This window comes from Aythya marila (assembly GCF_965140915.1).
Source record: "Aythya marila genome assembly, chromosome: 1".
In the NCBI taxonomy this organism is placed as follows: domain Eukaryota; kingdom Metazoa; phylum Chordata; class Aves; order Anseriformes; family Anatidae; genus Aythya; species Aythya marila.
Window position 1 is genome coordinate 143,334,990 of NC_139042.1, and position 14,437 is coordinate 143,349,426.

At 45.3% G+C, this 14,437-nt stretch overlaps 1 protein-coding gene across 8 annotated transcripts in view; it reads right to left on the bottom strand.

The window, feature by feature from the left end:
• LOC309877587 (serine/threonine-protein kinase WNK1-like) overlaps window positions 1–11,876 on the bottom strand; it is a 106,488-nt gene extending 94,612 nt beyond the window's left edge. For 3 of the 8 annotated variants that reach the window (XM_082759065.1, XM_082759062.1, XM_082759061.1), the window contains exon 1: window positions 10,552–11,876. In XM_082759065.1, coding sequence (XP_082615191.1) covers window positions 10,552–11,334 — 783 coding nt within the window. In that variant the 5' untranslated portion in view covers window positions 11,335–11,876. The remainder of the gene's footprint in view (window positions 1–10,551) is intronic. The other 5 variants (XM_082759068.1, XM_082759067.1, XM_082759066.1 and 2 more) reach the window with 2 other exon arrangements.
• Between the last annotated feature and the right edge of the window lie 2,561 nt (window positions 11,877–14,437).

Genomic DNA, 14,437 nt, shown 5'->3' on the forward strand with positions numbered 1-14,437 from the left:
ATTTCCTCTTTTATACAGACAGAAAAGATGTAGTCCATAAACAACCAGATGTTCACTAATTATTCGTTCTGTACATGAAATTTACTTCAGCCACGAATGTAACTCAAACCAGAATTCCCTGGGATCTTTTCCCTTTCTGCAAGCACAAAATGACTGCAACTGCAGGCTGAAATTCCTTCTTCTTCCCCCTCAGATTTCTTCCTCACAAATTCATTTAGTTGCCACTACCCCGAGAAGTGCTGAACGTTCAAGCATGCAAAAGGGCCACAAAAGAGACAAATACATATTTTCCTAGAAGAATACCTATTAAAGGCAGTTATTTTTAGGCAGATCGTCAGATATAGACCACACACAATCTATTAATATACTACAGTATTTAAGCTTTCAGCAGCAACCCAGAGCTGCTTCTCTTCCCCTGTCCCTTTTTTGATCCCACGAGTAAATACTGAACCTCTCAGATACGTTAAGGCTTGGGTAATGAGAACTGCAAAAGAAACCCTACCATCACCTGAGCTGGCTCACAGTTGCCATCAAGAGGCAACAAAAATCAAATTCAAGTACCACGTGAGATTTTTTTTCCCATGTGCTGACAACCTGCATTTCTGCTTTTCAGCTGCTTATCTGCAGACAAAAGCTCAAGCTGCTTGCAAAGGAAGTAGAGAAAACCACAGAAGAAATATGCTAACAGTGAACTTAAAGTCTTCTCCTACCAGACGTTTTTGCAGGTTCTCCATTTTCAGCACACTGTTCCTAGCAAACCTAACAACACACTAACCCTAAAGCAAGATAAACACAAATAAAGACCATGCCCTCACAGGACATCCTACACATTACGTCCAGAGATGACAACATAACAATAACTCAATCTTTTCAGACAGCCTTTCTTACTCTAAGATCCTTGTCTGAACAGACTGCTTTCTAAGAACCCTCCAATTCAAATTTAGTCTCACCTACCATAACTTTTCCTTAGGGAATACCCAAAAGCTCGGAGTCCGTATCGGCTATAGAATAATGGAGCACAAAAAGTTACCGCCTTGCATTTTTATATAGATACACAACTTACATTTCCTGAATGAAAGTACAGTGCAAGCAGCTGAATAATGAAAGATGCAAACCAAAAATAGTTTCGTGTTGGAAAATAACTGTAAGAATAAGATAAAGAAGCAGATTTGAGAAACAGACATAACATTTTGCAGTATTTCAGCAAAACCTGCTAACAGTTCAAAAATTGCCATTAACAGATGCGTATTACATAAGTGTATACAGATTTGCAGATCCTTAAGATAATCAGCCTGGATTGCTGAAGCTCTTAATAGCAATATTCGTGGGTTATTGTTTGTGTGTCATTAGTCTTCGCCAGGATAGAAGCTGTTCTCATAGCAGGCAAACGCATTCATACTGGGGTCATAAACTTGCCAGCAACAGTCAGCAAAGAAGAAACACATCACATGGTTACTCAGAGGAAAACGTCCAAGGAAACTGGGTAACACTACCAGTTGGACAGACATAAGCCATCATGAGACTCTTATCGACCAGCCAAAACCAGATAAAACATACATAATTGTTGGTATTGCTTTGTACCATCTTCTATTTAGCCAAGCCCTACACAGTTGTTTCAAATCTACCCTATTTACATGGAGAGCAGGGTTCCTATTCTTTTCATGTTCTTCTAAATGGTGGTAATAACCCGCAGTCACTTAAATGAGAGTGTTGTGTTTTTTTTTTCCATCTGTATTTGCTTGCTTTCTCTCGCTAGCCCCCAAATCTGCTATCAGAACCCACCATCTCCAGCCACTGATGCCACGAAGTTAGGAATGGCTGAAACCATGCAGATAAAATAGATGATCTGGGAGAACTAAACAGAAACCACTAAGCTTGAATAAGGAGTCTAACAAAGCTTGTTTTCCATACCATCTGCTGTCCTACAAAAAAAAAAATAAAACACAGTGCGGTAGGTGGCCATCAAAAGCTTCTATCCACGACCTCTTATTAACAAAGGTGACAGGATCCAAAGCATTCTGGAATATGGCTCGAAACACAGCATCCACATCACAAGTTATCAGTTGTCAAAGTCTCCCCTTTGATTTAAATCTTACTGGTAACATGCTCGGAGGAACCCTGCCAACCACTGCAGAAATGAGACTTGAAAACCACCATACCGATCTCGTCCTGCAAACAGGTAACTTCAGAGAATTGCTGCTCAGACTATGACAAATCATAGACCGGATGATTTCAGTGCCACATTCTTGGGCACGCCAAGTACAAAAAGAAAAAGGAACCTACATTAAAACACCCAGTCAGGTCCAGGGTCGCTGACATTGCTTGAGAACTCATAGGTATTTTGTCTAAAGCACAGATGGCCATCAAGCATCAAGCTTTTTGCAAGATTTCTACATTCTGAGCAAGTATGCAGGTAGCAGCCCCAAAGATTCTGCTTAGACCTACAGTGATAAATCTAAAGGTTGTAAGTTTCTCTGCCTGAGTGATTTAGAAGGATTTAGAAGGCATTATTCTTGTGAAAAGTGCTTATCACTTTAGGTGAGCAATTCTTAAACTGAATCCGGAAGACAAAGAAAACCCCAACACAAGTACAATTTTGACCAAGCTGCAATTTCCTTTGCCAAAAAAATAAGTATGTTAAATTGCCCGTGATTCAGGCAACGTAAAATGCAGTGCTGCTGGGAATTACCCAGGCAAATCTGGAAGCGCTTTAGAACAATCTGGATGTGCGTAATGCATGTGTCATCACCAGGTGAAAATGACAACCGAAATGATGTTCAGAAGTACGTTTAAAAATGAATCTGAATGCTTCTGCTCACTGCATTCCCTCCCATTTTGTTCTGAATTATTAAAAAAAAAAAATATTTAACAACATCTGTGATGATCTTGTCGTGAGCATCACCTTTTAGGGTAAGAGGAGAGCATCACACGACCTACGACATTATTAACACGCAGTCTGTCCTTTGTAAATTGGGAGTTCGGGAGTAGCCTGTAGGTTGTGCCCATAAAACAAGGAAGTGAGCAAACTGCCTTTCTCAAAGCTGACCTCAAGTGCCTATTGCCTGAGGCCACAGATTCAATCCTCATCACCTCTCCTGCTTTCCCAAAGGGAATAATGAGGGAATTTTTTAGAACTTGCAACCAAACCCACACATGACATTTCTAAGTTTTTTGGAAATTCCTAAACATGCTGTGGAAACTACAGGTAAAGTAGAAAGAGGATGCTCGTAGTATCTTGACCATAGACATCTGAACCCTGTTTAAGTTTCGGTACAGAACCTAAACTGTTCTCAAAAGCATTTAGAAGAAAGCCTTGGGGACTGCAAGCAGCCTACACAACACTTACAAGTGCCGGTGTGAGTTGAGTCTCATTGGTTAGGACAAGAATTTTCACACCTCACTTGAAGAGACTTTCAGATGCCCCAGATTAGGTAAAAGCCCTCAACTCCTCCAAGAACTCAATTTTCAAGCAGCACAATAAATCCTGCTATTTAGAGGAGGAATTGTGTATTAAATACACTGCAGGAATGTTCTTCCAGACATTGTACATGCACATCATGATCAAGTTAAAACCATGGAATCGTTATTTAAAGTTTAAGAGTCAAGAATAGTAACTCAGTACCATCTGCTATTAAAAAAGCACATGCTCTGCCAAGAGAAAGTCTTATGCCCAGCTGCAAACTTGCGTGGCATTTATTATTCCTCTTAAAGCCCAAACATTACAGCCATTATGTCTGCATTTCCCTTTTTCAACAGTTTATAGTCCTCCAGATCAAGACAAGCTTAAAAATGTGAATCTGAGGAGCGGAACATAAAAGTACTTGGCTTTTATTTCAACTCAGTTGTGATTCAGGAGAAATAGTTAGTAATCTCTGAAAAGTTGCTAGTCTTTACAGGATGTGAAAGTTTCTGAAGACATGCATGACAGGAAGCACCACGGCTGCCCCTGCTTAGCACAGGCTTTGTCACATCCAGCATGGAGAAGCCGGGTAACAGCTGGAGCTGTGCTGTTTAACAAGCCGCTGGTATGAAACAAAACAACAAAATGAGAAAGAGGACATGTGGCCCTGAGGGAAGTTACTAACCAAGAAGTACTGAAGCTGCGCTGCACCAGGCACTGCATCCATGGAGACAACCAGATCTGTTACTGCTTGTTTTATTTATTACTCTGCTAGACAGCTCTCAAAGGACCCTACACAGGATGTCTCCAGGGAGCTTTAGCAGGTTCCCTCCCCACTTTCAAAGATGGATTATGGCCCCAATATTTTCCCTTTAGCCCTCAAAAATTAGTTACAGAGCCAAGTTTTTATTTTAAGCCACAGCAGCCCAAAACAAATCTTCTTTAAGAGCATTAGTTCCACAGCTCTCCAACGCACATGAACTGACAAACATGACATTTCCCTAAGAAACACTGCATTTTTCAGAAGGTACATAGCTGGTTGTAGTTATTGTCTCGCAAGCAGCCAGCAATAAATTGAACCACAGCCATCCCCTAAAAGTGATATCCCTTTGAGGTAAGATTATTTTCCTAAGTAGAGGTCTCCTAACAGCTGCAGCTCCAGAATGCACTTTAAAGCCCCCTTCTCTCTTTTCAGGGTCACCTTTGTGAAGTCTGAAGGAGTCTGTCCACTGTTTAGATTTCTGCAGGTAATTAGTCTGGCTCCTTTCCCATGTCATTTATCAACTTGTCAATTGTATCAATTACAGCACAAACACTCAGGAATATGGCTGGTTTTGTTCTTTAGCTAAAGGAGGAGTTTTCAAATCTGAGACGTGAAGGCAGTAAGTACCAGTAACTTGTTCTGTGCCACAGCAGGGAAAAACAGCTGCAAATAAATTTAGAGTTGATTGCAGAAGACTTCAAGCTCTCTAAATGTGCAGACTTAATGAAATCCAGTGTAACCTGAAAGTGTCATAGTTTTACAGCTTTTGCTTTCAGTGGTTTGGACTTTATTAGCTCCTCTCTTCTTAGCTCTGCAAAGCCCCAATGATATTCACAGGAATTGTCATGTACCTTCGTTTATGAATATTTACAACAATCACACATCTAGCACAAGTAGTAATGAACAGGATACATTACAATGACTGTAACAGAAGCATATAACAGTTATGCTCACAGACCACTGGAGTATTTTAAACACTGATTAGAAGTACAGGGTAGGAAGAGGAGTCACAATACTGGATTAGATTCAAGTTTGAACTGTTTCAGCAACAGTTTTGTTAAATATAAAATATTCAGAACTAGAGCACAGTCACAATTGTCAAGGAATGCACATTTATTTCAGGCTGTTGACTATTCCTCCACAAGCAGAATGTAGTTGTTTTCTAGTAGCATGTCAACAGTCAGATGACTTCCAGGTTCACACTTCTCAGCTTCCTCTCACTGCACAGAGGTTTTGATCTCGTTTTCCATTTTGTTTTAATGCAGCTACATGTGCATCACAGCTAGCATCTCTGCACTCAGGCTGGCCAGTGAGCAATATGCAACCAGCTTAAAAAAAAGACTACAGGATGCCACAGTTATGTGATACAAGACCTTTTTTGGTTGTCAGACAAACATGCAGCTTCTGAAACATTCCCAGCTCAACCAGTTGAGAAAGCAAAGAGATTTTTTTTTTTTTTTTTTAAAGAATTATTCTATCAGTAAGCTGATACTGCTCATGGTGAGCCTGCAGTCAAGTGGAGCCTCCTGAGTACAGAGGCTATATTCCGTCATTGTCTGCACAAATAAAACTCATTTCTAAGTATAGCCGTAACTAAGAAATAAAAATGGGTAGAATTAAAACTAAAGTGTCACTAGAAGTGAAGATGTACCTCATATATAAGCTCAAAATACAGGAAGTTGCTTAAGTTAACTTTTGCACATTGCTACAGTCAAAAAAAAAAATCTGACATATGGAAATATTATTCAGCACCTCACTACTTCCTGTAATAAAGAGTGACGAGCAGCTGCATTATCATTCCTACCAGACTGCACTAACAATCTCATGGTTCACATTCAGTTATGTTTGTTCTCAACTGGTTTTCATAGCTCTTGCCTATGGAAAACTCCACTGGTAAGCCAGGACATTTCATACATGATGCTCAATCTGTAACTTACAGTCTGCAACAGAATTGTGGTTCTTGTACCCTCCACTAGTTTATTACCCAGAAGATTCATAACTAAAGGTAACCAAATTCACATTTGGCTTCCCTTCAAAGTATATCTAGCACAACATAACTCCTTGTACCATTCACCTTTCAAACTCACTGCCTAGCTTCAGCAGCTCTGCCTTGCCTAAGGCAGCCAGCACTCGGCCTCCTTTCCCCCCCAGCAGCTCAGGCACCCAGCATTAAGCACAGCAACCTGACTAATGCTGCTCTGATGATGGAGTAAGAATGGTAGAGACATCAGCAAGATGTATTTCCTCTCAGAGAAGGGAAGGCTGGTCAGGCACCAGATACAGTTCATGAATACAAGGGACAGGAGTGATACAGCACTTACCAGACAAGCAGTGCAGTTCTACACATGCAGTTTACACCAGCAGTGTTTTCAACCAATGTAAATACCATTCTAGGAACAATTTCTAGATCATGTTTCCTTTAAAAGGAAACCCTGTCCAAATGAAAGAAGGCAAGACTTCAAATCCCTGACAAATACACAGTTCAAAAAAGAGCTCAATTCTCCTCCCATACTTAAGAGTTAAGTATTTGATTGACAGCACCCAGCGCAGTAATTCTGCACAAAGTTTTGCAGTCCAGCCAGTGACTGGACTGGCCTGTATTGCTCTGTGAACCAGAGGTTAGGTGACCACCTTTAGTTTAACACTGACTCAAACTGAAATAGAGCCTCAGAGAATGACACATTACGCCTAAGATTTGACTTTTACGGTCAGCTACGTGACTACCACCTTTGGCATAAGCCTATTACTTAACACAGATAATACAACAGGAAGAGGCAGCACATTTTAGCCATATTACCTGAGCTGTATAGAGGTATAAGGTGGCTCACTGCTCAGAAGTGTAACTTTTTAAAGACTGAAGAGCAACACAATTGTACAGGAAGAGATTTTAAATTAAATGGGAACAGTGGCAATAAGCACTTTTGCCTGCTTCTGCCTACTTAAAGACCATTAAAGCAGGAATCTTAACTACTACTTCACTAAATTTATGAGATGTGCTAATGACAACAGTAGGAGGCACACTTGACTCAGAATAACTAGAGCCAAGATGAACATATACAATGGGAATAAAAGTATGTTAATTCAGTGTGAGCCTTCAAATTTTCCTTGCAGCAACTGAAGCTGAGCACTGGCCCTAAGCAGTTCCTGCTGAGCTCTTCACAGCTCCGCCATGCTCCTCTCCATGCAGGGCTGTATTTCAAATTTGAATATCTGCATCCAGTATTTAAACTGGGTTCAGCCACAATCTGGTAATACAGACAGCTAAATTTAAACTAGGATTGTCTATCACTCATACCTTCCTTAGAATTTTATTAGACATCTATGAGCAACCTTTAAACACTTAATTCCTTCAAGTCAAGCCTTCCCATCTTCCTCAAATGGAGGAAAATTAAGCCTTGGCCAGGACCTCCCATGCTGAAGGCACTAACACCATAAAGCTAACCCCAAAAGTTCATTCTCTCCTATTTCCACCACAGTTCAGTACATCAAGCATAAGGGGCATTAGAGTGCCACTGAAAAGCCTGCTTTTGGATATGGAGCAATATAATCCAGGGAATCATCAACTTGGGAACCTGAGCTGCATGTGGTACACAGCGCCCAAACTCCTTTTTGGTGAGATGGATATTGACACTCTGATTTTATCCTTTATCTCTGGAGAACACATACACAAAAGTTAGATCCAGTTACATTGTCCATCATTATAGTCATTCTGCCAGAGACCACTACAAGTTGTTCTATGCTGTCCTTGATCCACAAGGTTCCTACTACAAGATTTGCTCCAATGTTTAAATGCTAATTCACCTGAACTGAAAGCGGCTGGCATATTCCTGCCTTCCAAACAGCAGAGAACTTAAAGAAACTGAAGCAAATCAAGGTGTGCTAGAAAAGCCTGAAAAGAACATACTTCCAGAGAACTGTGATATACCTCTATCAACTTCGGGCAAGCCCAGAGAGGGACAACTCAACCTGCATAATCCTGCCAAGCAGCCTCATCCTGACAGCGCTACAGTTGTACTGTAGAAGGCTCTGGAGAGGTGGGATGCCTACGGATGCCTATGCTTGCTAGCATAAACCCTGGTAAGAAAAGATGCTTTATTGGTAAAGAACACACTTCAAGGCAATTAAAAATAAACAAAAGTCAGTTATGGCTGCTATAATATAGCATGGAAGAGTCATTCAAAGAAAGCAATTCACGTTTCCAACATAAAATAAACAGGCTTTGAAGGCTCACCCATCCTTGAGCCATGGCATTCTGGAAAGCCAGTATGACATTTAAGTTTGTCTATTTTTGTGAATCTAGATTTTATTTTGATACAAGTCATGCATAAGGCATTTCATCACCCTGTCAACAGTTACAGTTTTCCTAGATAAAAAGGAGAGGATGTACCCATCACACCAACAACTCCCAAGTTCCTCCTTTTATTTCTAGATGCAAACAATAAAACAGGACTTTATCTTAAAATATTCTACTAACTGTACAGTCTAGCTCCTCTGGCAAACACTTTAACAGCTATAAAACTTGTATTCATGTTTCAAAGAGGCATTTTGTATGCACTCTCCTTATGAGAGAAAAGCTACCGCCTTCAAAGTAACTTAAGCCAGAAGGTACTCTAATATACTTAGTCTCCAAGCAAAACACCAAATATTTCCCCCCTAGAAACATTTTCATTTGAGCTTTTTGCAGCCTCACTGTCACTTAAATTATTCAGTTCTTCAATCAGCTGAAAGCTCTGCTACACAGTCCCTAAAAACAAACTTCTTTATTAAGTTACTTCAAAGAAGGTGCTTCTTTAGGCAATGCTTGCATAGTACTGAAGATGCCTAGGACACTTCAGAGGTAGTGTTAGTTGAAAGCGACTGATGCCAAGCTGACATTAGTTTCTGATCAGTAAGTACGCTGTAAAGATGAAAACAGACCCAGGGGTTAAAGTCACAGAACTCCAGAACTGCAAAGATTATGATTTCAAATAAAAGTCATATCATTTTGGTGGATTACTAATCTCCTCTCAGGTCAAACTGCATATGAAAAGCTTAAGCAGAGCCTAGCACTTTTTATTTAAAATTAATGCTCAAAGGACCACCACAGCAAGAACATAACTAGCATGTAGGAAAAGTGCGTGCTGAAGTGTCTCAGCGAAAACTGAAGTTGATTCTACACTCACTGACTGTGGAAATAAGGGCAACAATATAATAATCAACCAAGGTATTGCTGAAATGCTTGAGCAATCATCCAAAAGCAAGTATCAATACAAACAGAGATCTTTTAATATATTCTGTCTGTTTCACTGGAACAGACACAGAATTGCTTTTGAGGGTAACAAAGTTTTGGCCTAGTACCACACTTCACCCCACTGAGCTACCTGCTTAGAGCCTGCTCAGAACATCCTGGGATTTTGACCCAATGCTCTTTTGTCTGCCCTAAATTGCATGAGAACACACACAATAATAAGGCCACATTACATGAGTCTCCCTATAGATTGCACTGAAGCCACCCTAAAAACAAGCGCTATCCTTTTAATTTAACACTGAGGCTTCGAAAGCCAAATACTGCACCAGGTAGTTGTTCCTGGTACTCCAGCTCTTCCCACTTCTTTTAAGGTTGTTGCACAGCAACCTGCCTCTCAGTTACACAAGCTCTGACTCGCACGAAATAAGGGTGTTCTTGTCATCATCAGGCTGGGCTTCTGCAGAACGCTGGCTCTGCTCTGGCTAGAAACTTGGTAGAAGAACAGCTTCTTACTCAGTTTGATCCACTAGTCACTTGCAAACTTTAAACTTCAGGTTTTGCAAAGCTTCAGAAAAGAGATGATTATTTTCCTCCTTGTACCTGTATTGAGCAAGAACCCTACATCTTAGAATGAAACAGTAACTTGCAAAACTAAAGGTGATGAACTACATGACTCTGGGTATATCCTAAGGTTACCTCCTACAAGGATCCCCTGCCACAGGCACATTAAGTATCTGTGAAATTTACACGTTAATATTTTTCTAAGAAAAGCACCTAAAGAAATTGTGAAAAATTAATTCTAGCTCAAGTGGACATTTCTTTACATTGCAACAGACACATTCTTCTTCTGCCTCCCTGATGCTATGTGCAAGTATTTCTACGATCCTCCAAGTTTTATTTTGTGGGTGTAAAATAGAATTATATTTCTTATAACATTTTGCAATGTATTTTCTGAAGATAAAAAGCTAAACAAATTATTCAGACTCTGAGGAAAGGCTGCACCACCTTTCTTCCACAGGAGAGGCTCAGCTGAGGTCTGCAGCTCCCCGCCTAAGTCAAGCAGACCTCAAAAATCAATGGATTTTGTCGTTGTCAAGCATGCAGCCGAGCACCTGGGAGACGGAGCACGCTTTGGCGATGCCGAATTTTTATTTACATTACCTGTAGCTCGCACCAGGCGACTTCCACAGTGGTGTCCGTATCCAGCCCTTTGTACACGGTCTTGAAAGAGCCTCTTCCGATCTCGATGTCGAACTTGAGGAAGCGGCCGTCGGGGGAGATGCCCACCGCCTTGGTCTCCAGCTCCTCGATGTCCTCCTGCTGCGTCCTCCGCTCCTCGAACTCGCGGCTGGCAGCCGAGGCGCTGCCGGCGGCGCTGCTGGGGGGCAGCGCGGCGGCCTCGTCCTCCTCCTCTTTGGGCAGCAGCGGGGCGGCATCCTTGGCGGCGGGGGGCTCCTGCGGGCACTGTCCTTCCCCGGGGAGCGGGGCAGGCGGCGGCTGCTGCTGCTGCAGCAGCGAGCTGGGCTGGGCGGCGGCGGCGGCGATGCCGGAGGTCCGGCCGGCGCACTCGGGGGGCGACACGGAGGGAGCGGCGCTGCCTCCCGACACGGGGGCCGAGGGGGCGGCGGGCTGCAGGCTGGGCAGCTCCAAGGCCGTGGCGTTGGAGTCGCAGATGACGCTCCGGCGGAAGAAGCGGTGCTCGGTGGCGGCCGCCCCCCGGCTGTCCTTGTCCATGGTGTGGCGGCGCCGCCGGTACTCCTCGCTCCGGCCTCCGCTCCCCGCTCCGCCGCCGCCGGCCCCGCCGGCCCCGGGGGCTCCGTGCTCGGCGGCGCCCAGCTTCTCCCCGACGGAGCTGTCCGAGCTGGAGCCGTTCTTGGGCGGCGGCGGCGGCGGCGCCAGGAAGCGGGGGGCCGGGGGACCGCTCTCGGCGGCGCCCCCCGACATGGCCGAGGGGGAAGGGGGCACGAAGGGGGAGAAGGGGGGAAGGGGGAGAGGGGCCGAGGCCGCTCAGCGAGCGGCGGGCGGGCCGGGCCGCCGCCGAGGGAGCTGCGAGGGGAGAGGAGGAGGAAGAGGAGGAGGAGGAGGGCCCCGGGGGCTCCTCACGGCGGGGCTGGGAGGCGGCGGGGTGCGGCCCCGCTCAGCGCCGGCATCCATCGTGCGGCGGGGCGCCGGGCAGCGGGGCCGACATGGGGCACCGGGGGCGGAAAAAGGGGGAAGGGGAGGTGGGGAGGAAAAAAAAAAAAAAAAAAAAAGAAAAACACAAAAAAAACCCCGAGCCGCGGGGCTCAGCCCCGCCTCGCAGCGGCGCCCATGGCGGCCGCGGCCTCCGCCCGCCGCTCCACAGCCTCCGCCCGCGCCAGGCCGCGCTCCACAACGGCGGCGGCCTCGCGGGGAGCCCCGAGACGAGCCCGGGGCCGAGCCCGGAGCCCTCCCGCTCTCCTCCTTCCTCTTCCTCCTCCTCCTCCTCCTCCTCCTCCTCCCGGCCCTGCCGCCCTCACCGCAGAGCCGCCCGGCCGCCGCAGGTGAGCCCCGAGCCGAGCCGAGCCGAGAGGCGGCGGGGCGCGGAGCGGAGCTGCCCCGGGGCCGTCTGGGCGCTAAATGGCGGCGGGCGCCCGGAACCGACACACGGCGGGGGGGGCGGGGCGGGAGGGAGGGGAGGGGAGCGAGGGGAGGGGAGGGGAGGGGAGGGAGGGGGAGCGCCGCGCCGCGCAGCCCGCCCCCTTCCGCGCCCGCTCCTTCCCTGCGGCGGAGGGTGAGAGGGGAGATGGCGGCGCTCGCCGCGCGCGGAGCTTCATGGGAGTTGTAGTTTTTTTGTGCGGGGTTTGCGCATGGAAGGCCGCAAAGGGTTTTGTTGGTTTTTTTTGGGGAATCCCTTTGTCAGCAGGGGGAGGGAGCGGCTCACAGCTCGCCCTCCTTCATGCAAGGGCAGCGCTCACCACGCTGGGTGGGAGCGGGTGGTGGCACCACCGCGGAGCAGATGCCACAAGAATGGCGGCCAGCCATGAGTGCCACAGAACCCATGTTGCAAGCCTTGGGAGCGTGAGGTGTTCAGCTTCACACCACCTCCTCGCCTCCCCGCTTCGAAATTTCGAGCAAAGATAACCCCCTTAGGTGCATGCACAACATATGCATGACATAGTCTACTTTGGGCCCTTTTTTAATCTCAGTTTACATCACCCGCACATGCATCAATTGGCCAGGTAACCTAAAATGCAAATAACCGGCATGTAAACCATGCTCACAGTTATCTGAAAGAGACAGCTTTTGCAGACTTTGCCCTCAAAATGATCATTTGAGTCAAGGCTTTGGCAGCTATAGCAGCATAAAGGATGTACAACAGTCAGAAGAGCAGGAAGAGCCCACGTGAACGCTGACACAAATCAGGAACTGTCAGGTTAAAAAAGCCTGGGTACACTCGAGTCATCTACTTATTTATATCATGTTCCGCTTTCATAGTCATGTACCAAAACCAAGCACTTTCCTTCTTACGAGAACAGCCACTTGAAGACACTGGGAATGTACTGGAGGAGGCGTGAATGATTTGGTACCATGCCTTTTAGGCAACTGTAATTTAAAAATACGTCAAGAAATAAAATGTTAGGAAATCTCCCTATGAAAATAATATGTTCCCAGGAGACACTCTGGCACTTCAAATACCTTAAAAAAAAAAAAAAAAAGTTACTTCTAAAACAGCAGTTTAGAGGAAGTTGTACATGGTGTGGCTGGTGTGAGGCCTGAACTCATCCTGCACAGCACAACACAAACAGCCCCTACAGAGCCCTGCAAGCCCCCAGTCACAAAATACCAACTGAAGCAATTCTCATATGCTTGTACTCCTCACCTAAAAAATGCAGTACTCCACACTAATTGGAAGATTGCTGTTTTCCCTGTATCAGCTACTCTTTGTAACAGGAAACAAAATAATGATACAGTCTTCACAAAGGGGACAAAACGTACTTTGTTGTACAACTCTTCAGCAAAGACTTCTGCACTGTGTAAGCATTCTAGAGCTTGCCTTCGCTGCAAAAGCTGATCTGAGTTAGTATATTCTTTGTGCTCCAGTAGAACTGCGTTGGCACAAGTGAGTAGATACTCTCCAAAACAAAGCTGAACTAAACAGCATGATTTGATTAGCAGCAAAGAGTGACTGGATCAAAACTGATTAACTCATAACTCAATCTGCTGTATCTTCACTGCCCTGCCAGTTCCAACAATTGGCCATTAACATCTTTAATATCAAGCAGGGGTCAGGTTCACTCAACACTTGCCTACAGGTATTTGTGTATCTCTTGATAAATGAAGATTTATTTGTAGTGTCAGCAGGCACATCCATGGAAGCTTTGCACTATTAAGGGCAGTGGGGCATAGCAGCGGGACTCCAGCAAGGGTTTGTAGCCAAGGCCCCATTATCCACCCTGGTCCATGCCACCCTATCCTCACTGCTGTTGTTGCCTTCTGGAGCTACATTCAAGCAGAGGTCTGCTTTCCTCCCCTGCCTGCTACGTTTTTGCAAACACTTTGGGTGGGATAAGTGGCAAACTCAGGAGTACACAGCAGACCTCACTCCAGCCTGATGCCTGTTGTAACTTAATGAGCATACACCTAAAATAACACAGTGATAAATCATGCCTTGTGGTGCAAGCCTACAGCTTTCTTCGGTGAATTCCACTTGCAGTATCAGTCATCTTCGGCAGGCAGCTCCCAGGCCTGCGCCCAGCCACATACCTACCGTATGATCCACTGCAAAAGGTGCTTGGGCTGCAGCTGGGGAACCACCTCCCTGCGGTCTACACGAGTGGTTTAAATGCAACCTCGCATGCAGCCCCTCTCTTACCCAAGTGCTTTTCACCCATTGTTCTTAAATATATTTTCTCTTAGTTAATTAAGCAAAATCTTTGTAGAAGAGACCTGAAGCCCTAGAGTGCATAGCCACAGGGGGCCCGAGGCAGCCTCCTACCAGAAAATTGTGGTAATTATGCAAAAAAGCACCTCCCCAGTGTCTGATCCAGCACATTCCTTAGTGCTCTTGAAATTCGGTAAGGTTAGG